The 25637-nt window shown below is 53.2% G+C and overlaps 3 protein-coding genes and 1 non-coding gene across 7 annotated transcripts; 3 read left to right on the top strand and 1 right to left on the bottom strand.

Moving 5' to 3' along the window:
• The first annotated feature begins 177 nt into the window (after positions 1 to 177).
• On the top strand, positions 178 to 10405 carry SARS2 (seryl-tRNA synthetase 2, mitochondrial). 4 transcript variants are annotated; one of them, XM_052655566.1, is made up of 17 exons: positions 178 to 458; positions 3114 to 3209; positions 3974 to 4003; positions 4549 to 4689; positions 4771 to 4825; positions 5103 to 5166; positions 5409 to 5514; positions 6248 to 6295; positions 6760 to 6868; positions 7140 to 7185; positions 7276 to 7363; positions 7444 to 7553; positions 8600 to 8693; positions 8797 to 8889; positions 9002 to 9067; positions 9167 to 9330; positions 9910 to 10402. In XM_052655566.1, the coding sequence occupies exons 1-16, from the start codon at positions 192 to 194 to the stop codon at positions 9308 to 9310; spliced, it is 1557 nt and encodes a 518-aa protein (XP_052511526.1). In that variant the 5' UTR covers positions 178 to 191; the 3' UTR covers positions 9311 to 9330; positions 9910 to 10402. The 4 variants fall into 4 exon arrangements, with proteins under 4 accessions (XP_052511526.1, XP_052511527.1, XP_052511528.1 ...); XM_052655567.1 differs by having other exon boundaries at positions 10159 to 10400; XM_052655568.1 differs by having other exon boundaries at positions 9167 to 9335; positions 10159 to 10400.
• Positions 10406 to 12282: 1877 nt separating this feature from the next.
• Positions 12283 to 14480, top strand: CCER2 (coiled-coil glutamate rich protein 2). Its single transcript, XM_052655570.1, has 5 exons — positions 12283 to 12343; positions 12605 to 12645; positions 12791 to 12878; positions 13222 to 13730; positions 14371 to 14480. Exons 1-5 carry the CDS (start codon positions 12283 to 12285, stop codon positions 14458 to 14460), a joined length of 789 nt encoding a protein of 262 aa, XP_052511530.1. The 3' UTR covers positions 14461 to 14480.
• Positions 14481 to 14808: 328 nt separating this feature from the next.
• Positions 14809 to 25631, bottom strand: NFKBIB (NFKB inhibitor beta). Its single transcript, XM_052656166.1, has 6 exons — positions 25366 to 25631; positions 17326 to 17431; positions 16911 to 17244; positions 16064 to 16152; positions 15698 to 15973; positions 14809 to 14943 (listed from the first exon to the last, which is right to left on the bottom strand). Exons 1-6 carry the CDS (start codon positions 25542 to 25544, stop codon positions 14848 to 14850), a joined length of 1080 nt encoding a protein of 359 aa, XP_052512126.1. The 5' UTR covers positions 25545 to 25631; the 3' UTR covers positions 14809 to 14847.
• Positions 22953 to 23025, top strand: TRNAG-UCC (transfer RNA glycine (anticodon UCC)). The gene has a single exon. It is a non-coding gene; the product is annotated as a tRNA-Gly (tRNA).
• Positions 25632 to 25637: the final 6 nt, after the last annotated feature.

Here is a 25637-nt window from a genome sequence, read left to right as displayed (position 1 = left end):
AGAACGATTGGACAATGATAATGTCAATCTTGGGCAACTGTTCTCATTGAACTGTTTTTTTGAGGCATGGAAAGGCTTCACCCCTTCCAGGGTCTGATTGGCTAGTCTCGAGCAGAATAGCAGCTTTGTAATTGGTCTAAATGCGTAGTGGGCGGAACGAAGGGTGCGTGACTCCCTGTCCGCCTTCCAAGATGGCTGCGTCCGTAGTGCGGCGCTTGGGTCCTCTAGTGGCTGGTCGGTGCCTGCGGCTTCGAGGAGGCTGTGTCTGTAACCAGAGCTTCAAGAGAAGTTTCGCTACGGAGAGACAGGACCGGAACCTCCTGTACGAACACGCGCGTGAGGGCTACAGCGCGCTCCCTCAGCTGGATATGGAACCACTGTGCGCACACCCGGAAGATGCCGCGCGCGCGCTGGAGCTCCGCAAGGGGGAGTTGCGGTCGAAGGATCTGCCCGGCATCGTGAGTGCGCTTGCGCGGCCCAACCACCGCGGGGCCTGTCCGCTTTGCCTATTGGCTGTTCGCTTTACGGACGAAATGGGCTTACAAGATACTATCCCGCAGGGGGCGTGCTGATCGCAAGAATTTTAGTTCCTTCCCAGTTTAGCCAATGCGATGTGCCTGGCATCTAAGTACGTGTCAGATACCACGGAGTGCTAAGGCCCTACTGTCCATATAGCCGTGATGCTCCTAGTCCATAAAGCGTGCTGGGAACTTACTGTCTTCTCGCGTCCTCTGTGCTCAGACCTCTTGACAGGCTTATGGTAAAGCCACAAAGGAAAACGGGAAACAGAGATATGAATCAGTGGATAAGGGGAGACTCTTGCCTTTGGGGAGTGAGAGGAAGAGTTATGCACTTACCCCACAAGTATCAGGCAGTTGCTGCTCCTGCTGCTAAGTCGCTTCACTCGTGTCCGACTCTGCCACCCCATAGACGGCAGCCCACCAGGCTCCCCCGTCCCCGGGATTCTCCAGGCAAGAACACTGGAGTGGGTTGCCATCTCCTTCTCCAATGCGTGAAAGTGAAAAGTGAAAGTGAAGTCACTCAGTCGTGTCTGACTCCCAGCGACCCCATGGACTGCGGCCCACCAGGCTCCTCCATCCATGGGACTTCCCAGGCAAGAGTGCTGTTAAGTAGTGTTATTTTATGAACGAATGTGTTTTTGAACATATTTAGGGATGGGGGAGCCTGGTGGGCTGCCGTCTATGGGGTCGCACAGGGTCGGACACGACTGAAGCGACTTAGCAGCAGCAGCAGCAGCAGGGAGTGCGTATGTTCTGTACCTGGTGTTGAGAATAAGGCAGTGAATATTAATATTCATACTACTGGGCTTTCCTGGTGGTTCAGATGGTAAAGAGACTGCCTGTAATGCAGGAGACCCAGGCTCGATCCCTAGGTCGGCAAGATTCCCTGGAGAAGGGCAGGGCTACCCACTCCAGGATTCTTGCCTGGAGAGTTCCATGGACAGAAGAGCCTGGCGGGCTACAGTCCATAGCATCGCAGAGTTGGACACAACTAAGCGACTAACACACACATTCATACTCTGCTGCTGCTGCCAAGTCGCTTCAGTCGTGTCCGACCCGTGCGACCCCGTAGACGGCAGCCCACCAGGCTCCCCCGTCCCTGGGATTCTCCAGGCAAGAACACTGGAGTGGGTTGCCATTTCCTTCTCCGATGCCTGAAAGTGAAAAGTGAAAGTGAAGTCACTCAGTCATGTCCGACTTCGCGACCGCATGAACTGCAGCCCACCAGGTTCCTCCATCCACGGGATTTTCCAGGCAAGAGTACTGGAGTGGGGTGCCATTGCCTTCTCCACATACTCACTATACTACTACTCATAAAGCCAGCACTTACATAATACTACATGCTGGTGAACTAGGACTGAAATTAGCATATTTCTAGACCCTGCTGAAGTGCTGGGGGCGATAGGGACCCCAAATCCTCCCAGCCCTCTCTTGGACTCCACCCCCCCATACATCCAATCTAGTATAAGTGCTTTATACAGATGAGTCTCTTAAGTTTCACAGCAACCCTGTGAGATGGGTGCCATTATTTCCACAATTTTAACAGAGGGGAAACTAAGGCTCAGAGAAGTTAACTTGAAACAAACATATGGCAGTTCCTCAAAAAATTGAACAGAATTACCATGTAGTCAAGCAATCCCACTTCTGAGTACATACCCACCCCCCCCCCCAAAAAAAAAGAAAAAGAAAAAGCAGGGACTCAAACAGATACCTGTATGTTCATGTTTATAGCAGCATTATTCACAGTGGCCAAAAGGTAGAAGTAACCCAAGTGTCCACTAATCAATGAATGGATAAAGAAAATGTGGTAGGGACTTCACTGGTAATCCAATGGTTAAGATGTTAATCCAGTGGTTCATGTTCCAAAGCAGAGGATGCAGGTTCGATCCCTGGCCAGGAAGCTAAGACCCCACAAGCACTGAGGCCAAAAAACCAAAACGTGAAACAGAAGCAATACTGTAACCAATACAATAAAGACTTTAAAAATGGTCCGCGTCAAAAAAAATCTTATAAAGGAAAATGTGGTAAATACTTGCAATGGAATAATATTCAGCCTTAAAAAGGAAGGGAATTCTGACACATGCTACAATGTGAGTACTCAGTTGATCAGTCATGTCTGCCTATTTCCAACTCCGTGGACTGTAGCCTGGCGGCCTCCTCTGTCTGTGAGGTTTTCCAGCAAGAACACTAGGGTGGGTTGCCCTCTCCTCTTCCAGGGGATCTTCCCGACCCCTGCGTCTGCTGCATCGCCAGGTGGATTCTTTAGCACTGAGCCACCTGCGAAGCTCATACTACAAAATGGGTCTACCTTAAATATGTTGTGCTAGGTGAAGTAAGCCAGTCGCAAAAGGGCAAACACTATGTGACTCCAGTTCTGTGAGCCTTCTGGATTTGTCTCCGTCAAATCCACAGAGACAGAATGTAGACTGGGGCAGGAATGCCTAATGGGTACAGAGTTTCAGTTTGGGAAGGTTCAGTGGTTCCAGAGATGGGTAGTTGTGATGCTAGCACCATATAAACGTATTTAATGCCACTGAAAGGTACACTTAAAAAACAGTTAATATGCAAAATTCTGTGTATATTTTATCCCAGATCTCAACATGGCAGGAGCTGAGGCAGCTGCGGGAACAGATCCGGAGCCTGGAGGAGGAGAAGGGGGCCGTGACGGAGGCAGTGCGGGCCCTGGTGGTGAGCGCGGGGGTCCTGGGCAGGTGTGGGGCTGGCAGCAAGATGCCTCTGGCTACAGGTAGCGGGAAACCCAGTTTCAGGAGTTTGAAGGATATGGACATTCATCGTCTCACACCACAACCGTCCAGGGCCAGGCATCCCTGGGACTGATTCTTAACCACTGGACCACCAGGGAAGTCCCTAGCTCATCATCTGGGGGACACCAGGCAACAGCCTGACCGGGGAGCTCCTGCTCTCAGCCCATGTCACACACCAGGATACCGAGGCTTGGAGAGGGGAAGAGATTTGCCCAAGAGCACACTCTGGTTGGCACCCAATTTTCAGTCCCAGTTCTGCCGCATGCCCTGGTGCTCAGGACCACAGAAGGTTCCGAGGATCAAAGATCGTCGGTGTCAGGCCTCCATATGCATGCTCAAAGACTTTACCGTGCCGAGTCTTAGTTCTCGCATCAACAAAATGGGAATCACATTGATACGAACCTCCTAGTGGGGGTTATGAAGAAAACGGATCATCCGAGAGTCCTCTGCACGCGGCTAGACATGAGGCAGCACTAAACTGAGCTACAGGGCGTGATTGCTGTTACGTTTTGCCTCCTCCCAGCTTTACTGATAGAGAAACTCGGGTACAGAGTGGAGGAGGGCCCAGCCAGGCACTGACAGAGCAAGGAATTCAGATCCCCTAGCCCTGACCTTTCACCCCTCTTTCCCCTCCCCCTCATCCCCAACTTCATCACTCTAATCACCTCCTCTTCTCTTTTCTACCAGGCAAACCAGGACAACAATGAAGTGCAGCAGGTACTACAGAGAGTTGATATCCTGTCCCTGATCAGGGGTGGGCAGCACACATAACCATTATCAGTCATAAAGTCTCCACTGTATGTGATGGAAAATGTAACTCTAGTAGGAGTAAGAAAGATAACAACAGGCTCTGTTGATTCATAAAACTAAAAATCCTGGCGTCAGGTACAGCTGGATCCAGCTCCTGGCTCCTCCATATTTGGTTCAGCTTTCTCCCCTTGGGGGAAGGGAAGACAAGGTCTGGTGCAAAGAGGACCATTTTCTTGATACTTCCAGACAAAGCCCTGGGGCTGATTGTCATGAGTTTGTCTTGGATCACGTGCCTGTCTTTAAGCCAGTCACTTTGGCCGAGCAAAGGAATGTTCTAGTAGGCCAAGCCAGAGTCCTGTCCTTGTGGACGTGCCATGAGGTGGTGAGGGGAGGTTCCTGAAAGGAAATTCAGGATGTTGAGCCCGAAGAAGAAGCAACAAAGTCCACCGCAGAGGTTATCCTAGCCAGGACCCCACCCTCTCCTGGGCTGACCCGATGTGTCCCGCTCCCAGGACCCCCAATATCAGAGTCTGCGGGCACATGGCCGGGAGATCCGGAAGCAGCTCACACTCCTCTACCCCAAGGAGGCCCAGCTCGAAGAGCAGTTTTACCTGCGGGCACTGAGGCTGCCCAACCAGACCCACCCAGACGTGGTGAGCCCCTCGCCGGGTGGCAGGGGAGGCCAGGGCCCTGTCCGGCGCCCCCTTCCCTCTGACACCCACTGTTTCCCACAGCCTGTTGGGGATGAAAGCCAGGCCCGTGTGCTCCATGTCGTTGGAGACAAGCCAGGTAGGCCAGAGCCCAGGCTGGGGGACCCAGGCTGGGGGCGGGGGCTCCTAGGGTCTGGGACTGTGTCTGGAGCCTGTAGAGCCCTGGGCTTTCTCACACTGTCTCGTGCGTGTGTGTGCTCCTGTGTGTGCACGTGTGTGTGCGTGTGGCTGGCTCTTTCTCCTCTCTCCTTTTCTCTCCCTCCCTCTTCCCCCACTGTCTCTCTAATCCCCTTTCTCTCTATCCCCTGTTCCCTGTCTCTTCTCCTCTTACCCCATTGCTTTTCATCCACATACAGCTTTCTCCTTCCAACCCCGGGGCCACCTGGAAATAGCCGAGAAACTCGACATCATCCGTCAGAAGTGAGCCCCCCCTCCCAGACCCTGCCATTCAGCAACCCCCCACCCCAGCAGCTGGCTGCCGGCTCCACTTCACTGGGCTCAGCATGGGATATGGAACCACCAGGGCCTCGCCCGGCATGAATGTTTGATGACCGGCCTCCCGCCTGGCAGCTGGGCCTCTGCCCCAGGGTGCTTGAGTCCCCCTTCTTCCCCCACCAGCCCCAGCCCACAGGCCCCCACCTGTCTGCCCATCTGTCTCCCAGGCGCCTGTCGCACGTGTCTGGCCACCGCTCCTATTACCTGCGCGGGGCTGGGGCCCTCCTGCAGTACGGCCTGGTCAACTTCACACTCAACAAGCTCATCCACCGGGTATGGGCCAGGATGGGAGGGCTGCCTGGAGGGGGTGACATCGATGCTGAGGTCCAAAGGCTCAAGGTGGAGAGGAGGGGGTGACCTCTACTCCAGTCACTGTTTTCAGAGCTTATATGTATCATTGGCATACTTCATTCATAGGGCAGCGTTAAGAGGAGAGTGCTATCACTGTCCCTTTTAGAGATGGAGAAGTAAGTTGAGGGAGGAACTGTCCAGGACCTCTGGCTCATGTGTGGGGCTGGCCTGAGAGCCTGCACCTGTCACCATTGGCTCTCACTGCCAGCCTGCAGTGGACAGCGAGTGTTGGGGAAAGAACAGTGTCTGTTGAAACTGGCGGGGTCAGCAAGGGCTGAGGGCTGGTCATGCAGCAACCGATGGGATGCTGGTCACAGTGAGGGGCTCGGACATGTCCTGAGGGCGCTGGGAGTCTCAGAGGGTGTTCACTGGTGGGGGACACAGTCAGATCTATACGGAGAACTACACCTCCACTGCCCTGTATTGTAACCTGAGTGAGGACATCGGGAGGCCCCAGTGATAGGGCCCCAGCACCCCAGGGCCAGCTCCATGCCCACTGCTCGGGCCTGCCTCAGTGTCCTCTCCAGTGGAATGGGCTTCAGAGTGACACGGGGCAGCTGTTAGCCCCCTCTGCAGTGTCTGTGCTTCAGGCCTGAGCTTGGGGTCTGGTGGGGGTCCTGGCTCTGCTCCTCACCCCTTCCCTACCCTTTCCCAGGGCTTCACCCCCATGACGGTGCCAGACCTTCTCCGAGGAGTTGTGTTTGTGAGTGAAGACTCTCCATTCCCCATGCCCAGCCATGTGTCAGGCCCTGTTATGGGGGCCCCAGGCAGCAAGACCAGCCTGTCTCCCCCAAAGAAACTGCCCTGGGGCTGGGTTGAGGGGGTCGCATCATAACAGGGAACTCAGGGTGAATCTGGGGCTTCCCAGGTGGCTCAGTGGTAAAGAATCCGCCTGCCAATGCAGGAGCTGTGGGTTTGATCCCTGGGTCAGGATAATCCCCTGGAGGAGGAAATGGCAACCCACTCCAGTCTTCTTGCCTGGAAAATTCCGTGGACAGAGGAGCCTGGCGGGCAGCAGTCCATGGGGCCGCAAGGAGTCAGACACGACTGAGTGACTGAGCATGCACACGCATGCGGGGGGCTTCCCTTCCTTCCAGGGGAGGAGCAGGGGATGTGACGACAGAACGGGGGCCCCCGAGGTTACCTGTCCTCTGGCCTCCTCCCCAGGAAGGCTGTGGGATGACACCAAATGCCAAACCATCCCAAATTTACAACATCGACCCCTCCCGCTTCGAAGACCTCAACCTGGCCGGGACAGCAGAGGTGGGACTTGCAGGTGAGAGCCACCTGGGGGCCAGAGCCGAGCGAGAGCCCCTCAGGGGTCCTCAGAGCGGGAGGGACCGGAAGGGGGCAGCCAGGAGCATCCCGGGGGTGGCGGCTGCACGCCCAGGGCCTACGTGTACAGTTGTATAGGTTGTTCCAGCCACGTGTCCTGACATGAGGTGGTGTCTGCCAGAAGGGACACCTTTTCTAATTCCCACAAAGGTTTCCTGTGGGTGGATGGATGGTGGCCCAGGCTGACCCCTTCTGTCCCCTTCTCCTCCCAGGCTACTTCATGGACCACTCCGTGGCCTTCAGGGACCTGCCAATCAGGTGATGCCTTGTTCCTTTAGAACTTGTCCCCATCTGTGACATCCCCTGTCCTCTCCCTGACCCCACTTACCCACCCCGCCCCCCCGCCAGGATGGTTTGTTCCAGTACCTGCTACCGGGCGGAAACAGACACGGGGAAAGAGCCATGGGGGCTGTATCGAGTACACCACTTCACCAAGGTTGGCATAGCTAGGACTGTGGCGGGGACACCCCAACAGCCTAGCGCCTCCTGACTCCTGTGCCCCTCACTCTGCCCCAGGTGGAAATGTTTGGGGTGACAGGCCCCGGGCTGGAGCAGAGCTCAGAGCTGCTGGAGGAGTTCCTGTCCCTTCAGATGGAGATCTTGACAGAGCTGGGCTTGCACTTCCGGTGCGGGGAGGGGCCAGGGGCTGAGGTGGATGGTGGGGTCTGGGGTCGGGGACAGAGGGTGAGGGGTGGGGAAAGGCTGGCTGGGTGCTCCCCCATCTTGAAAACCCTCACCGCCTCTTCTCCCCTGCCCCCTTTTGCCCGTGTTAGGATTGTATACAGGATGTCTATCTGTCAACCCATAAAAGCCTGTGTACGATTCAGTGTCGAGACCAGGTCCCTTGCCTCCCGTGACTCCCCGTCCCTAGCGTGCTGTCTCATCTGCCTAGTCCAAATGGCTTTTTAAAATACTGTTTCATTTACTTATTATTATTACTGGCAGTGCTGGGTCTTCATTGCTGTGCGGGCTTTCTCCAGTTGCAGCGAGTGGGGGCTACTTTAGTGGCCGTGTGCAGGCTTCTCGTTGCAGTGACTTCTCTCGCAGAGCATGGGCTCTGGAGTGCTTGGGTTTCCCTTGTTGCGACACGCGGGTTCAGGAGTTGCAGCTCCCGGGCTCCAGAGCGCGGGCCCAGGAGTTGTGGCTCCCGGGCTCCAGAGCGCAGGCCCAGGAGTTGCGGCGCGTGTACTTTGTGGCTCCACAGCATGTGGGATCTTCCTGGATCAGAGATCGAACCCATGTGCCCTGCATTGGCAGGTGGATTCTTAACCACTGAGCCCCCAGGGAAGCCCCAGGACGGCTTTTTACCTTCCAGAGGGAAGGGGAGGTTGGGGAGAGGGCACACCCCTTCCCTCTAAGGGGGTGACTGGACGTCGCGAGCCCCACGGCCTCGCTCACCCTGTCAGACACATGTTTTCAGGAGAGGCTGAGGAGTGTGGACTTTTTTCTGGGTGACCCATTACAGAAATCTGGGGGTGCTGTTGCTATAGAAGGAAGAAGAGCCAGGTGAACAAACAGCCCGGTGACGTGGCCATCTCGTCCCCTTTGCCACCGTCAGCTCTTTATCACCTCCGTTTTCCTCCTTTGGTGATGTTTTCCGTCACCTCCCACTGCGCCCCCCGCCCCACCTCTCACCCGCTACCCTTTGCCCTGTCTTTCTCCGGGGCTCCAGAGTCCTGGACATGCCCACACAGGAGCTGGGCCTGCCTGCCTACCGCAAGTTCGACATCGAGGCCTGGATGCCAGGGCGAGGCCGCTTCGGCGAGGTGAGCCCCCTGCCCGGCGGGGCCCTCAGGATGAGAAAGAGGACCCTCCCCTCCACTGCCCCCCACAGCCCATCATCTCAGCCCACCCCACCCCCACGCCCAGGTCACCAGTGCTTCCAACTGCACGGACTTCCAGAGCCGCCGTCTACACATCATGTTCCAGACCGAGGCCGGGGAGCTGCAGTTCGCGCACACGGTGAGCCCACACCCTCGCCCGCCCTGCCCTGCACCCCCATGCCGGAGACCCACCACCGCAGCCCCTCCCCTGGGCCCGCTGGAGCCTGGATCTGAGCGTCCCCTCCTCTCAGGTGAACGCCACGGGCTGTGCTGTCCCTCGGCTCCTCATCGCCCTCCTGGAGAGCTATCAGCAGAAGGTGAGGGGCAGGGGTGGCAGGAGGATCCCACGGTGGGAGGTGGAGGCCGGAGGCTGGAAGGCCGGCCGGGCAGCCGCCTGAGGCCTGCTCTCTCCCCAGGACGGCTCGGTGCTCGTGCCCCCTGCCCTCCAGCCCTACCTCGGCACCGATCGGATCACCACCCCCACCCACGTGCCTCTCCAGTACATCGGCCCCAACCAGCCCCAGAAGCCCAGGCTCCCGGGCCAGCCTGCCTCGAGCTGAGGACTCATCCTCGTTGGCCAGTAGGGTTGTCACCACTTCCTGGAGCTTAGGGGTCCCTGGGCCCCTGGGACCTGGTGTCCTGAGTCCCTTCCGATATCTACCTTCTTCATGTCCACTCCTCACCTGGGCCTCTGGACTTCAGGGTCCACCTCTCCTATGCCTCTTTTTCCTGGGGATCAGTCAGAGACCCTGTTGTCATTGGGGGTCCCATCCTGCAGTGGGAAGCAGTAATTCCTCCAAGGGGACTTGGAGGTCTGGGGGAGGGTGGAGAAGAGGGAGAGGAGGCCTCCATGCCTCCTTCCTTCTTCCCACCCTCAGTGGTTAAGAGAAGGTTCCCTAATAAATAGTCAGAACAAAGGCTTGTGTGGGTCTGTGAGGGAGGGAGGTAGCCTGGCCGACTTGCCAGGGATGCTGGCCAGTTTCTCAGAGGTGCTGAACCATCCAGGGGTCTGTGGCTGCAGGGACCATGCCAGAAGTGTCCAGCACCCCCGGAGCACGTAGAGGGTAGCTTGGGGGTCACTGAGGGAACCAAGAGGATGCTGAGGCCTCTCCCCTGACCCTGGGATAAGTGGCACCTCACACCCAACCTTCCACCTCAGTCCCCAGCCTCAGGTGGGGCGGGAAGCAGCCTGAGCTCGGTGAAGCCAGAACCCACTCCTCCCCTTGGAGCGCCCATCTCCGTACCTGGAACTGCTGTAGCAGCTCCTCCAGCTGCAGCACTTCAGGTCATCCTCGGCTATTCTCACGTCCACATCCCATCCTTCAGCAAACCCTGGCAGCTCCTCCTTCAAATTATTTCCAGGGGGTCTCTGGTTGCCCAGTGGTTAAGAATCCATTTGCCAATGCAGAGGACACAAGTTCGATCCCTGGTCTGGGAAGATCCCACGTGCCATGGAGCAACTAAGGCTGTCCTCCACAACTACTGAGCCCAAGCTCTGGAGCCCAGGAACTGCAACCACTGAGCCTGTGCGCCTAGAACCTGTGCTCTCTACAACCAGAGAAAGCCTGTATGCAGCAACGAAGACCCAGTGCAGCCAAAAATAAATAAATCTTAAAAAAAGAAAAAATTCCCAGATCCTGCCTTTGCTGCCTCGTCCCCTGTCCTGTCCATCCTTGTATCTCCCGTTTGGAGAATCGTAGCAGCCTCGTCTTGCTTCCTGTCCCCCCACGCAAAGCTAGAGGGACCCTGTGGGCAACTGCGTCAGGCCTCCCTGCTCAGAGCCCTCCTGTGGCTCCATCTCCCTGGGGGGAGGGGACAAGTTGTCACCAGGGTCCCCGGGGCCCCCGGGAACTGCCCCCCACCTTCCCCTTCTGCCGGCCTCTTCCCTGTTGTGCTCTGGCCGGCCCCGCAACCTGCCTGCCTGTTCGCTCAGACTCAGTCCCAACTTAGGCCTCTGCACTCGCTCGACTCTTCTATCGTAGCTATTCTTCCCCTAAATCTTGTGCGATTGCCTGCATTTTATCCCTCAGGCCTTAGCCCAAATGTCACCTCCTCAGAGAGGCTCCCCTGACCAGCCTGGCCAAAGTAAAATCCTGGGCTCTAGCTGCCGTGCTCCTGTGATGCGCCACGGCTGTTTCCTCCTTGCCTCTTTTTTTTTTTTTTTTAATTTTTGACTGTGTCAGGGTTTGGTTGCAGTGCGAAGGCTTCTCCCTAGGTGTGGTATGCAGGCTCCAGAGCACAAGGGCTCAGCTGCCCCATGGGACGTGGGATCTTAGTTCCCTGGTCAGTAACCAAACCCACGTCCCTTGCACTGGAACATTAGAAGGCAGATTTTTTTTTTTTTTTTTTTTTAACTTGACAGCCTCTGGTCTTGGTTGCAGCATTGATCTTACTTTCAGCATGCAGGATCTTTCACTGTGGTGCGTGGATTCCCTAGTTGTGGTGCGGGTGGGCTTCAGAAGTTGCCTCGAAGGCTTGGTTGGCCCTGGGGCATGTGGGACTTAGTTCCCTGACCAGGGATTGAACCTGTGTCCCCTGTATTGCAAGGCAGATTCTTAACTGCTGGACCACCACGGAAGTCCCTCCTCCTTCCTTGAGTGTTGTCTGTCTTCCCCTCTCCAAGAGGCCAGGGAGGTTTGCCCGTAGCCTCATTCTCTGTTGTAGCCCCAGGGTCTAGAAGAGGACTGGACGTATAGTGTGTGTCTAATAAAAATTACTGGGATGAAGGAGCTCGGGCCCGTGTAGTTCTCCGTGTCAGGCACCACCCAAGCTAATCTGTATGTGCATCACTTTAATCTTTCCCATTAACTGTGGAATAGGTTGTCACCAGCCCCGTTTCACAAGTGAGTTAACAGGTCTTGGATGAAGCAGTTGTCCCAGGGCTGCACTGCTGGTAGCAGAGGAGCTGGGACTCGGGTGGGGTCCAGTTACAACTCTGAGGAAGTAGATTTATGAGACCTGCTTTCCAGAAGGCAAGGGGTTGCCTGAGGATGGCCTGTAAGTGGCTGCCTCTGCATTCAGAGCAGGTCTCACCTCCCAGGGGGCCTTAAGCTCATCGTGCTAACACGTCCGCTTCTTTGTGACCCTGTGGGCTGTAGCCTGCTCTGTCCATGGGATTCTCCAGGCAAGAACACTGAAGTGAGTAGCCATTCCCTTCTCCAAGGGATCTTCCTGATCCAGGGATTGAACCCAGGTCTCCTGCATTGCAGGCAGATTCTTTACTGTCTGAGCCACCAGGGGAGCCCCAGTCAGACCCTGTTTATGTGGGAAGAGAAGCCCCCACCCTCCAAGCAGGCATTCAGGGGCCAGAAGCTGGAGAGGAGGGTGCAGGGCAGCGCACCCCCATGAATAATTGAGGGTCTCAGACAAACAGGTCTCTCTCCGCCCTGCAGCTGTTGCCCTGCCTCAGGCAGTGAGGGGGAGGCGGTGACATCACTTCCTCCCCTGTGGGGGCCACTCAACGGGGGAGGGCGGGTGCGGGTTATAAGGAGCTGCCACACAGCGCCAAGGACCCTGGTCTGCAGGCCCCACCATGCAGCGCCGAGGGTCCACCATGCTGCTCGTGCTGTTGCTGCCTGCTCTGCTGGGGGCTGGTGAGTGCCAGAGATCAGGGCAACCTCAGCAGCCAGCTGGGGTAGCAGGGACTCAGGGGACCAGGGATGGGGACAGTGCACCCAGCGGGGCCAGACTAGAGCTTTCCTGACTGAGCTTCCAAGTAGAGCCAGTGCCCCTGGCAGGTGGGCTGGGGGGGGGTGGGGGTGGACTTGTGGGTACAGGGACGACCTCGGAGCTGGAATCAGCACCAGGGACAGTGCCTGGGGTCCGAGCCCAGCACCCACCTCCTTCCCCCACAGCCACCGCGGCTCCCCTGGCACCCAGACCCTCCAAGGAGGAGGTAAGGACTGTGGCCCTTTCACCCCACCTCATCTCCCTGGGACCCCAGCCCCCTCCACCATCTCCGTCTCCCTTCCAACCCTCCTACGCTCTCATTCTCCCCATCTGCCCTGCCCTCAATCTCCCCTCTGACCCTTCACCCCCAGCTGACGCGCTGTCTGGCAGAGGTGATCACAGAAGTGCTGCTGCTGGGCCAGGCGAGGCGAGGCCCCTGCCTGGCTCTCCTCCACAGAGGTAAGAGGTGCTCAGGCCCCAGTTCCTCTTAGGAGCCCCCGCCCCACCAGGGGTCTGCCCAGGGCTGCCTGGAGGCAGTGGCATCCCCTTCTCATCCCAGAGCCACTGTCTGGACTGGCACGGCACTGTTAAGCATGTCCAGACTGAAGGAGCCTGGCCCACAGCCCCACCCTTGGGGCTCCCTGCAAGGGTACAGGATGGGGGCAGAGTGTCTCCCAGTACTGACCCTCCTCTCCCAGGTCTGGGCTGTCACCTGGGGGACCTCGGGCACCCCCACCCCCTGGAACTCGTCTAGGTCTGTCTCCTGATTAGCTACACAGAGAACATCCCCTCTTTCCATCAGAAATGTATGAGACAGAGCCCTATGGCTGTCGGTCCACTGAAGAGAACGGCCTACTGGTTGGGGATTTTAAAAAGCCAGAGGCTGGGAAGACGAGGTCCAGCCAGGAGGTGAGGGACGAGGAAGAGGAGGAGGAGGCAGCAGAAAGGACCCACAAGTCTGAGGTGCGGGAACAGGCCGTCCGTGAGCAGCTCCACAGCCGGCTCCACCAGGAGGACCATGAAGAGGAGGAAGAGGAAGAAAAGAAGAGGGGGCCCATGGAGACCTTGGAGGGCCTGTGGAAGAAGCATCTGGAGGGCGGCAGGGACCCCCAGAAGCGGGTGGCAGAGCAGGCCAGCGATGAGGAGACGGCCCAGTTCGAGGCAGAGAAGGGAGTGCAGGTGCTGGGTGAGGGCCGCAGCCTGTGGCAGGCGGTCACGGCGGGCGGAGAGAGACGCGAGGACCGCCACCACTCCCGCCAGCCAGAAGCCGAGCCCCAGCAGGAAGAGAAGGAAGAGGCTTCGGACAGGGAGGTGAGTGGAGGCGGCAATCGGGGAGCAGGGTAGACCAGATGTCAGTGGGCATCCTACCAAGTAGCCACCAACAGCAACATCCACCACGAATGGGCTGACACAAGGAGCAGGTGGCAACATCCAGGCGGGCCCTTCCCCTGACCAGGAGGGCTTCCATGCCTACTTCCCGTACAGCAGCCAAGAGGCCACCCTTATTGCCCAGAAGCGCCAGAGTTAGCTACCATCGCTAGTCTGTGACCAGTGTGTTGGCCCCATGAAAAGCAGCAGCCGTGCCCAGTTCACTGGGCCTAGGCGGACACCGCTGGCGGGTCGTGGAGAGCAGAGCTGTCACACGATCAACGGCAGTGACAGAAACGGCCCTCACCTCACAGGCGGGTCACGGCATGCAAGCTGAGCGCCTTTGCTAGTCCTCTGTCTGCCCCACTGGCTATGGCAGACAACGTAGGCCTCGCCGCTGGCCATGTTGGCCCACGTGACTCTTCCAGGGTCAGCCAGCGGGGTCACTGTCGTAGTCCACGACGACCAGGGAGACCGCTGCGGTTGCCACTGTGTGAACTGACCTGGCCCACATCTGTGGACAGCCACTGAGGTGGCCTGCCTTTGAAGGTGGGTGCTGAGACCCCGCTTCTGTTGCCGCCAGGGGCACGACGTGGAGCAGCTGGAGCACATGAGCGATGAGCTGAAGAAGGCGACGGAGATGCTGCGAGAGGAGCTCAGGAGGGGGGGCTGACCCCTGACCGCACGTCCTCCTCCCCCACACACCCTATACGGCTTAGTACCGTTGACCCCCAACCTGTCACCCCACCCTGCTCCCCAGCCGGCAGGAGTGGGGAGAAGGGTGTGCCTTGAAACCAGGCCTCAGGGGCCAAGTCTGAGCTGGGTGGAGGGGCTGGGCTGCGCCTGACTCAGGACACAGCCCGGATGCCCTAACTGGCTCCAACCCCCGACCCCGAGTGAATAAAGCACAGAGAAAACCACCAAGGCTGATGGCGTCGCACTTGATTTCAGATGGACAGGGGTTCAGGAACGACCTGGAGGCCTCGCAAGGCAGCCGCTTATCTAGTCACTGGTTGTCGGAACTGACATTTTATTAAATTGGAAACTATTAACAGTTAAGTCAGATGGGGTCGTCAGGGAGCGGTTTTGACGCTGGGGTGGGAGGTAGCTGGTTGGGGCTCCGGCCACTGTGGACTACGATGTCGTCGTATTCATCCTGGGGGCAGAGGGGCCAGGCAGAGGGGTTCAGGCAGCTGCCACCTTGCCCGCTGCCCAAGTTCCCCCACCCACTGTGGGAACCGGGTGCTGCGTCGAAGCCCGAGGTCCCCGCTCCTAAGTCTAAATCCCAGCTCCTAGTTCTCTCACCACCTCTTCCAAGGTCACCTGTGTTCTCCCGGCCCTGCGGCCTCTCCAGTCCTTCAGCCGCCACAGGGAGGTCTCCCCCTCTGCCCCACTTCCTCCTGCCTTTACCCAAATTCCTCAACCCCTGCCAGTCAGCGACAACCCCTGCCCACAGTCATGTCTCGCTGCCTGGGTTCTCCAAGGAAGCCCCTTCACCGCTGGCTGAGGTCATTCCCCACCGCTGCCAGTGTTCGAATCACTGCTGCCCAAGGTCACCTTCCCGCAGCCTGCATTCTCCTGCTCTTGCTCCCCGAAAAAAAAATTCCTCCTGCGGCCATCCTCTGCTGCCTGTGTCTACCAACCACTATGACTGAGGTCTTATCTCTCTCTCTGCCTGAGTTCTGCCTCTGCCACTGCCTTCACTTCTCACCTGCTGGTGCCCGAGCTCTCCCCACCACCCCTGTCCAGGTCTGCCCTGATACCACCGGCACGGCTGCCTGAGTTCTCTAATCAGAGCAGCCCCAACGTCAGTGGCTCTCAGTGAGCTGCCTAATGTCTTCTCTCCCCCTTCCACCTGCCTGCTTTTACCCTGACCTCCCAGCTGGGCCGCCCACTCTCTCCTGACTCACGCCCTCATCCCCGCTCTCGTCGCTACTGCTGCTGCTGCTGCTGCTGCTGCTGCTGCAGGGGCCAGGCTTGTCCTCGTCCTCAGGCTCTGGGGCTCCGTGAGCACGGAGGAGGCGGGCAAGGATGGCGTTGGGCCGAAGCGTGGCACTGCCGAGTGGGGTGCGGCCACCATACATGCGGACAGCGGGGTCAGCACCGGCCTTCAGGAGAAGCTCCAGTACATCAGCTGCTTGGGCCTCCACGGCCAAGTGCAGGGGGCTTCGGCCGCAGGTGGGCTCCTAAGGGGTGCAGCAGAGAGGTCACTGGGGCCCTGCCCAACTCGGGGATGACCCCCCACCCTGCCACACCTTCTCCGTAGGGTGGCTCACGGGTTTGTTGAGGTCAGCTCCTGCCTCCTGGAGCAGTCGGACCATCTCTGCATCTTTGTGGATGACAGCCACGTGGAGTGGGGTGTGGCCTAGGGACAGAGTGACCGATGTCAGATGATGGAGGGGAGGGGACTGGCCCCCCAATGCCACCATCTTTGGGCAGGGTTTTGTAACCTGAGGTTGACGGAGTTTGGGGTCTGACTTCTGCATTCCTGGGTACATCAAAGAGGCCCTGTATTCCAAATCCCTTAAGTCTCAGGTGATCTGGAACTTGCTGGCAGTGCCAACGCCTGGGTTGTGGGGTTGTCTGGGGCCTAGGGGTGAAGAGCCCAGGAGCTTCGGACAGGGGAACTGAGTCTCTGGTCTTACTTCACAAAGAACCAGGTTCCAAAATTCCTGGGTCCATGTCCTTGGGGGGTGAGGTGGTCCTTGAACCCTGGATCCTGACCTTCCACCTGTGGTGGGGGTCTGGTCCCAAGTACTGAATAGTTGGGCTTAGAGATGGGGGAGGGCCCTGGGTAGACGGAATCTATTTTCCCATGAGGTCTGGCTGAGGACAGCTGTCCCTGAACCCCACTATCAGCCTCTGGGAACCTGAGTCACCAGAGTTTCAGAGGGCCTGGCCTTTGAGTTCCCTTGTCCCAGGTGGGCTGGGGCCTGTGGTTCTCAATAACCTGGTGCTGAGCAGGCATCCTTGGTTCTGATGCCTGGGTCCCTTGAGTATTATTATTATTCCTGGGATTATTTCCCAAGGAGCCAAGCTCTGCATCAGGAGAGCTGAGCCCAGAGCCAGCTGTCCCCCTCTTCTTGGGAGCCTGGGCCCTTCACGGTGACTGGGGACGCTCACCCTCATAGTTTTCAGCCTCCAGCTGCAGTTTCCAGTCCTCTTCACTCTCATCCTCTTCTTTCTCCACGTCAGGTTCAGAGTACAGGGCAACAGGGGTGTGGTCGGTGTCAGGGGTATGGTCAGAGCCCTGAGCGAGGTAGGTTTTGGGGGCTCCCCTGGGGTGCTGGGGGCGAGGCTGGAGCAGCACGCGAGCGCAGGCGTGGGCCCCCACGCGGCAGGACAGGTGCAGCGCCGTGTGGCCTCCACGCTCCGCCACCAGCAAATTGGCACCTGCTGCATACAACTTCTCTACCGCAGACGCCTCCTCCAGGATGGCCGCCAGGTGCAGGGCCGTCTGCAGGAGCAGAAGGTAGGGGTGAGGGGCCATACTGAGAATCCTGGCCCCCAAGCCCTACGCTGTCCACAGGCGGCTCACCTGGCCCAAGTCATTCTGCAGGTCCAGGTACTCGGTACCAGCTGCAAAGCCTAGGAGGAAGTCCAGGAAGGGCTCATGCTGATGAATCACCGCCAAGTGCAGTGCCCTGAGAACAAGGACCAGGGTCAGAAGGCAGAGGTCAAGTATTCTTTTTATGGTTTGCTTGCTTTCATTTCCAAGGCTAACCATTCAATATCATGGTAATCCAAGCCTATGCTCTAACCAGTAACGCTGAAGAAGCTGAAGTTGAATGGTTCTATGAAGACCTACAAGACCTTTTAGAACTAACACCCAAAAAAGATGTCCTTTTCATTATAGGGAACAGGAATGCAAAAGTAGCAAGTCAAGAAACACCTGGAGTAACAGGCAGATTTGGCCTTGGAATGCAGAATGAAGCAGGGCAAAGGCTAATAGAGTTTTGCCAAGAGAACACACTGGTCATAGCAAACACCCTCTTCCAACAACACAAGTGAAGACTCTACCCATGGACATCAGCAGATGGTCAACATCGAAATCAGACTGATTATATTCTCTGCAGCCAAAGATGGAGAAGCTCTATACAGTCAGCAAAAACAAGACCGGGAGCTGACTGTGGCTCAGATCATGAACTCCTTATTGCCAAATTCAGACTTAAATTGAAGAAAGTAGGGAAAACCACTAGACCATTCAGGTATGACCTAAATCAAATCCCTTATGATTACACAGTGGAAATGAGAAATAGATTTAAGGGACTAGGTCTGATAGACAGAGTGCCTGATGAACTATGGACGGAGGTTCATGACATTGTACAGAAGACAGGGATCAAGACCACCCCCATGGAAAAGAAATGCAAAAAAGCAAAATGGCTGTCTGGGGAGGACTTACAAATAGCTGTGAAAAGAAGAGAAGCAAAAAGCGAAGGAGAAAAGGAAAGATATAAGCATCTGAATACAGAGTTCCAAAGAATAGCAAGGAGAGATAAGAAAGCCTTCTTCAGCAATCAATGCAAAGAAATAGAGGAAAACAACAGAATGAGGAAGACTAGAGATCTCTTCAAGAAAATTAGAGATACCAAGGGAACATTTCATGCAAAGATGGGCTCGATAAAGGACAGAAATGGTGTGGACCTAACAGAAACAGAAGATATTAAGAAGAGGTGGCAAGAATACACAGAAGAACTGTACAAAAAAGATCTTCACGACCCAGATAATCACGATGGTGTGATCATTCACCTAGAGCCAGACATCCTGGAATGTGAAGTCAAGTGGGCCTTAGAAAGAATCACTACGAACAAAGCTAGTGCGGGTGATGGAAATCCAGTAGAGCTATTTCAAATCCTGAAAGATGATGCTGTGAAAGTGCTGCACTGAATATGCCAGCAAATTTGGAAAACTCAGCAGTGGCCACAGGACTGGAAAAGGTCAGTTTTCATTCCAATTCCAAAGAAAGGCAATGCCAAAGAATGTTCAAACTACCGTACAATTGCACTCATCTCACACACTAGTAAAGTAATGCTCAAAATTCTCCAAGCCAGGCTTCAGCAATACGTGAACCGTGAACTTCCAGATGTTCAAGCTGGTTTTAGAAAAGGCAGAGGAACCAGAGATCAAATTGCCAACATCTGCTGGATCATTGAAAAAGCAAGAAAGTTCCAGAAAAACATCTATTTCTGCTTAATAGACTATGCCAAAGCCTTTGACTGTGTGGATCACAATAAACCGTGGAAAACTCTGAAAGAGATGGGAATACCAGACCACCTGACCTGCCTCTGGAGAAACCTGTATGCAGGTCAGGAAGCAACAGTTAGAACTGGACATGGAACAACAGACTGGTTCCAAATAGGAAAAGGAGTACATCAAGGCTGTATATCGTCACCCTGCTTATTTAACTTGTATGCAGAGTACATCATGAGAAACGCTGGGGTGGAAGAAGCACAAGCTGGAATCAAGATTGCTGGGAGAAATATCAATAACCTCAGATATGCAGATGATACCACCCTTATGGCAGAAAGTAAAGAGGAACAAAAAAGCCTCTTGTTGAAAGTGAAAGAGGAGAGTGAAAAAGATATTGGCATCTGATCCCATCACTTCATGGGAAATAGATGGGGAAACAGTGTCAGACTTCATTTTCTGGGCTCCAAAATCACTGCAGATGGTGACTGCAGCCAGGAAATTGGCTTCCCTGGTGGCTCAGAGTGTAAAGCGTCTGCCTGCAATGCAAGAGACCTGGGTTCGATCCCTGGGTCGGGAAGATCCCCTGGAGAAGGAAATGGCAACCCGCTTCAGTATTCTTTCCTTGAGAATTCCATGGACAGAGGAGCCTGGTGGGCTACAGTCCACAGGGTCACAAAGAGTCGGACATGAGTGAACAACTTCACTTTCACTTTAGTCCTTGGAAGGAAAGTTATGACCAACCTAGATAGCATATTCAAAAGCAGAGACATTACTTTGCCAACAAAGGTGTGTCTAGTCAAGGCTATGGTTTTTCCAGTGGTCATGTATGGATATGAATGTTGGACTGTGAAGAAAGCTGAGTGCCAAAGAATTGATGCTTTTGAACTGTGGTGTTAGAGAAGACTCTTAAGAGTCCCTTGGACTGCAAGGAGGTCCAACCAGCCCATCCTAAAGAGGATCAGTCCTGGGTGTTCACTGGAAGGACTGATGCTAAAGCCGAAACTCCAATGCTTTGGCCACCTCATGCGAAGAGTTGACTCATTGGAAAAGATCCTGATGCTGGGAGGGATTAGGAGCAGGAGGAGAAGGGGCCGAGAGGATGAGATGGCTGGATGGCATCACCAACTCTGTGGACATGAGTTTGAGTGAACTCCGGGAGTTGGTGATGGACAGGGAGGCCTGGCATGCTGCAATTCATAGGGTCGCAAAGAGTCAGACATGACTGAGCAACTGAACTGAACTGGGGATTTTTTCTTTGGTGGGTGGAGGGGTTGTTTGTTTGTTTTCTTTCTTATGAGGACAAGCACTCTTGCATTCATTCCTTCAACAAACACAGAGGACCCACTGTGCGGAGCACGATGACCCACAGTTCTAGAACCAGCCGTCAGGAATCTGGGAGGGTCAGGTCAGAGTTAACTCAGCAAATTTATTTAATCAATGTGTTTCTTTGTTTTGCTTTGGTTTGGTTTGGGTACTTTTTGTTTCTTTGGTGTTTTATTTCATTTTTCTGTTTTTGTTTTTGGCCGCATATGGGATCTTAGGTCCCTCATCAGGGATGGAATCCTCGCCCCCTGCAGTGGAAGCATGGAGTCTTAACCCCTGGACCACCAGGGAGGTCTCCAATGTTTACTAAGTAGGACTTCTACTCTCTCCCAAGAAGAAGTAACATGGACCAGGTTTCACGCCCATCTCAAATCCACCAAAAAAATCAACACAGGGACTTCCCTGCTGGTCCAGCAGCTAAGACTCTCTGCTCCCAAGGCAGGGGGCTAAGGTTCAATCGCTGATCAGGGAGCTAGATCCCACACGCTGCAACTAAGACCTGGTGCAGGCAAATAAATAAATATTTAAAAAAAAAAACAAAACACTACAGCACCTAAAATGAAAAATATGCTGGATGGCATTAACAACAGATTACATATTGCAGAAAATAGATTAGCAAACGTCAGGACTTCACAATAGCAACTGTCCAGAATGAAACACAAAGAGAAATATTTAAAAATGGAAAGAACGTCAGTGAGCCATGGGATATATCTGTACATAAGCAGCCCGATATATCTGTAACTGAGGTAAGCATGGGGCCTCCCCGGTGGCTCAGCAGTAAAGAACCTGCCTGCCAATGCAGGAGTCGCAGGAGACACAAGTCTGATCCCTGGGTCAGAAGATCCCCTGGAGGAGGGCACGGCAACCCACTCCAGTGTTCTTGCCTGGAGAATCCCACGGACAGAAGAGCCTGGTGGGCTATAGTCCATAGGGTCGCAAAGAGGCAGATACAGCAGAAGCGACTTAGCACGCATACACACACACACACACACACACACACACACACACACACATCAGGGCCCAACATGGAAACTCTGTTCAAAACCAACAGTAAAGGTAAATACCTTCAAAGCAGTCAGAGGAAAAGATACCTTAAGTACAGAGGAATAAAAATAAGCATGACAGCAGATTTCACAAAGGAAATAATGCAAGAGAACACAGCGGAGCCGCTTCCTTCAAGTACTCAAAGACAGGCTGTCAACCTAGAATTCTTTAACCCAGCCAATATATTTTTCAAAGACAGAGACAAAAATACACGCTTTCCACTACACAAAAGTTGAAGGAACTCATCACCAGCCGACCCACATCACAAGAAACGTCCAAGGAAACTTGTGAGCAAAAACGAAAATGACATGAAATGAAAATATGGAAAACAAAAGAATAAAGAACCCTGAAAACAGTCACTATATGGGTAAGTACATAAGATTTTTTCTTTCTCAATATGTAAATCTCCTATCTTCTGATAGGGTTTAAAAAGAAATGAGTGTTTAAGCAAAAGTAACAACGTCTGAAGTTTAGAATACAAGGATAAAGGAAATCTGTGACAGCAACACACTGAAGGCCAGGAAGAGACAAATGGAAACACACGATTCTAAGGTTCTTTTATGTTATGAGAAGGAGCACAACAGCACTTGAAGGTGGCACATAATAAAGTTAAAGTGGGGACTTCCCTGGTGGCCCAGTGGTTAAGAATCTGCCGCGCGATGCAGGGGACGCAGGTTCGATCCCCACTAGAAGCCCTAAAGCAGGAGTCAGCAAACATTTTCTGTAAAGGGCCAGATAAATAATTCAGGCTTAGTGGATGCTATGGTCTGTCTATTACTATTCCGCTCTGCTGTTAGCATACAAAAGCAGCCATTGGTGATATGTATTGATAAACGAATGGGCGGCGTGGCGGGATTCTAACAGAACTTACTTTACGGAGTCTAAAATTTGGATTTCATGTAATTTTCACTTGCCGTGAAATGTTCTTCTTTTGATTTTGTTCCAACCAGTTAAAAATGTAAAAAACCATGCTTAGCTCACAGGCATACAAAAGCTGGTGCCTGGCTGGATTTTGCCTGGAAACCAGTTTGCCAACCTATCTTTCCCAGCAACCAGTAAAATAAAAAATAATGAGTGAAAGGTAACAAGCCGACAAAACAAATACAATGGAACAAAATGTGCTCATTCCAAAAGGCAGGAAAAAAAGATAAACAAAGGAGAGATAAGTAGAAAACTAATAACAAGATGACAGGCATAACCATATTAATAATTAATTAAATACAAATAGTCTAAACACTCCAATTAAAAGGTAGACACTGGACTTCCCTGGTGGTCTAGTGGTTAAGAATCCGCCTGCCAACGCACTGGCAGGCAGGGGGCATGGGTTTGATCCCTGGTCTGGGAAGATTCCACATGCCGTGGGGCAACTAACGCCATGTGCCACAACTGCCTGTGTTCTCTAGAGCCCGTGCTCCCCAACAAGAGAGACCACCACTATGCGAAGCCTGCACAGCACAGCTAGAGAGCAGACCCCGCTCACCACAACTAGACAAAGCCTGTGTGCAGCAACCAAGACCCAGTGCAGCCAAAAAGAAACAGCTAAATAAACACAAATTTTTAAAAACGGAGAAGCTGTCAGAGTGGATAAAAAAGCAAAACCTAGGGTATTCCCTGATGGTTTAGTGGTTAAGACGCTGCACTTCCAATGCAGAGGGCCAGTGTTCAATCCCTGGTCAGGGAACAAGATCCCCCATGCTGCAACTAGGAGCCGATGCAGCCAAATAAATTAAAAATAAACATTAAAAAAAAAGAAAAAAGCAAAACCTAACTATATGATGCCTACAAGTAACAGCTTTTCAAATAAATTTAAAACTAGGTTAAGAATAAAAAGATGGAAAAAGATATACCATACTAACTCCTGTCAGTCAAAAGTAAGTAGGAGTTTTTTAAAATAAGAGTAGATTTCAGAGCAAGGAATATTACCCGGGATAGTGCAGATTATTTCACAATGATAAAGAGGTCAGTTCAGGAAGAGGACACAATAAACCTAAACATTTGCACTCCTTATAACAGAGCATCCAGTCACATGAAGGAAAACCTGATAAAACAACAAGGAAACCCACAATTATTATTGAAGATTTCAATACCTTACTCTCAATAACTGATAGATCAAGTAGACAGAAATTACCAGCAAGGATATAGTAGACTTGGAAAAGAGAAGAACCAAAGAAACCAGCACAGAACTTACTGGTGGTCTAGCGCTAAAGAATCCACCTGCCAAGGTAGGGAACACAGGCTCAGTCTTTAATCCGGGAAGATCCCACATGCCTCGGGGAAACTAAGCCAACGCGAAGCAACTCCGCAACAGGAGAAGCCACCAAAATGAGAGGCCCTCACACCGCAACTAGAGAAAGTCCGTGGGCAGCAAGAAAGACGAAGCACAGCCAAAAGTAAATCAATAAAAGTTTTAGAAAAGAAACCCATACAACCTCTAACTGACATCTGGAGAACTACACTCAACAACAAGATAACAGACATTCTTTTCAACTGCACACACAATAGAATTTAACTAAAAACCAATAAAAGGAAGGTATTTGGAATATCTGGAAACTAAATAACATACTGCTAAATAATCCACCGCCCAAAGAAGAAATCAAAGGAGAAATTAGAAACTATACTGAATTAAGTGGAAATGAAAGCACAGCACATTAGAATTGATGAGATACAGCTAACGCACTACTTCGGGAAATTTACATGAATCCTATATTAGAAAAATAGGAAGGCCTCAAATCAATGACCTCAGCTTTCACCTTAAGAAACTAGAAAAAGAACAAAAATAAACTCAAAGTAAGCAGAAGAAAGTAAATAACGAAAGTCAAAACAGAGATAAACACAACAGAAAGCAAAAAAAGAGACAAGAGAGAAAATAAATGAAAGCACCGCTGGTTCTCTGAGAAGACCGGTGTTTCTTGAGCGCCTCCTATGGGTCAAACACTGTTCTGTCACTGGGGCTACGGCAGTAAACACAACACACAAAAACCCCGGGTACATTCCCTCAATTAGGTCTTTATGACGTCGTTCCTTCTACCTGGAATACTCTCCCCAGATAATCTACTTGTCTCATTCTTTCCTGCTTTATTTTTCACCAAGGAAATTACTGTCTTCTGACATACCATTTTTCTTTCGTTCATTTTTCTGTCTGTTTCTTCTCTCTCTCCTCTCTCTTTCCAACTTTGTGTCTATACGGCTTTCTGTTTCTTTCTTTTCTTCTCTCTTTCTTTTTTGTTCCTCCTACTGTTCCTTTCTTCCTTCCTGTCAGTCTGTCTGCCCTTCCATTTATAGACCCCCCCACACTAGAAGGTAAGCTCCACAAGGCATAAGTTGTTGTGCTTTCTTCACTGCCTTATCACCAGCATCTACAACTGGGCCTGAAACGCTGCAGGTGCTAGATGAATACTTGTTTAACAGATGAATCCTTGCTGTCATAGAGTTTACATTTTCTCTTTCAATGTAGGATTTGAAGATCAGTGCTCAGAAAGTGGGAGATCTGAGATTAAAAGCCAAATGTTTATTTTGGAAATCAAAATTTAAAGCTCCTAAATTAGGAGCTAAGGATCAAAGATCATATTTGGAGGTGAGATGTCAGAAGGAGCCTGTGAGCTATAGTTTTATTTTTTTTATTTTTATTTTTTTATTTTTTTTAATAGTTTTTTATTTTTTTAATTTTAAAATCTTTAATTCTTACATGTGTTCCCAAACATGAACCCCCCTCCCACCTCCCTGAGCTATAGTTTTAGGACAGGTCTCAGGACTGGAGTCAGGAAGCTCAAATTGAGTTTTGAATGTGGAATCAATCAATGGATATGAAACTCTGAGGGCCAAAGTTTCAGAAAGGACGGGGTTATGATAAAAACTAGCTTGGAAATTGATTTTATCAAGGGTTAGACTTGGGGGTTAGAGGTCAGAGTAAGCATTAGAAGACAGATTTAGGATTAAGAGTTTGGAAAATCAGTATCAGGGACTAACAGGGAATCAGATGTGGGATCCTAAGGCTCGGTGTGGCAGGCTAAGGTTCACTCACGTGTCGCCATCCTCAGTGACGTAGCCGAAAACGAGGGGCGCCCACGACAGCCCCGGGCCCAGCTCCGCGCCTAGCCCAGGTCCTCCGGGGGCCGCCGCGTCCGGACCCAGAGAGCCCAGGCCGCTGTCGCACCATTCATCGGCGTCCGCAGCTTTCCCCAAACACGCGACCCCGGCCATAACCCCCAAAGCCTCAGGGGACCCCAGCGGCTGCCCGCCAGTCGCTGGGCTCTGCCTGGAATTCTGGCGCTTCCGCCCTGCTGGGAATTCCCC

Source organism: Budorcas taxicolor, chromosome 18 (assembly GCF_023091745.1).
Source record: "Budorcas taxicolor isolate Tak-1 chromosome 18, Takin1.1, whole genome shotgun sequence".
Classification (NCBI taxonomy): Eukaryota; Metazoa; Chordata; class Mammalia; order Artiodactyla; family Bovidae; genus Budorcas; species Budorcas taxicolor.
Note: the sequence above shows the minus strand (reverse complement) of the source record. Positions and strands in the feature narration are given on the sequence as shown.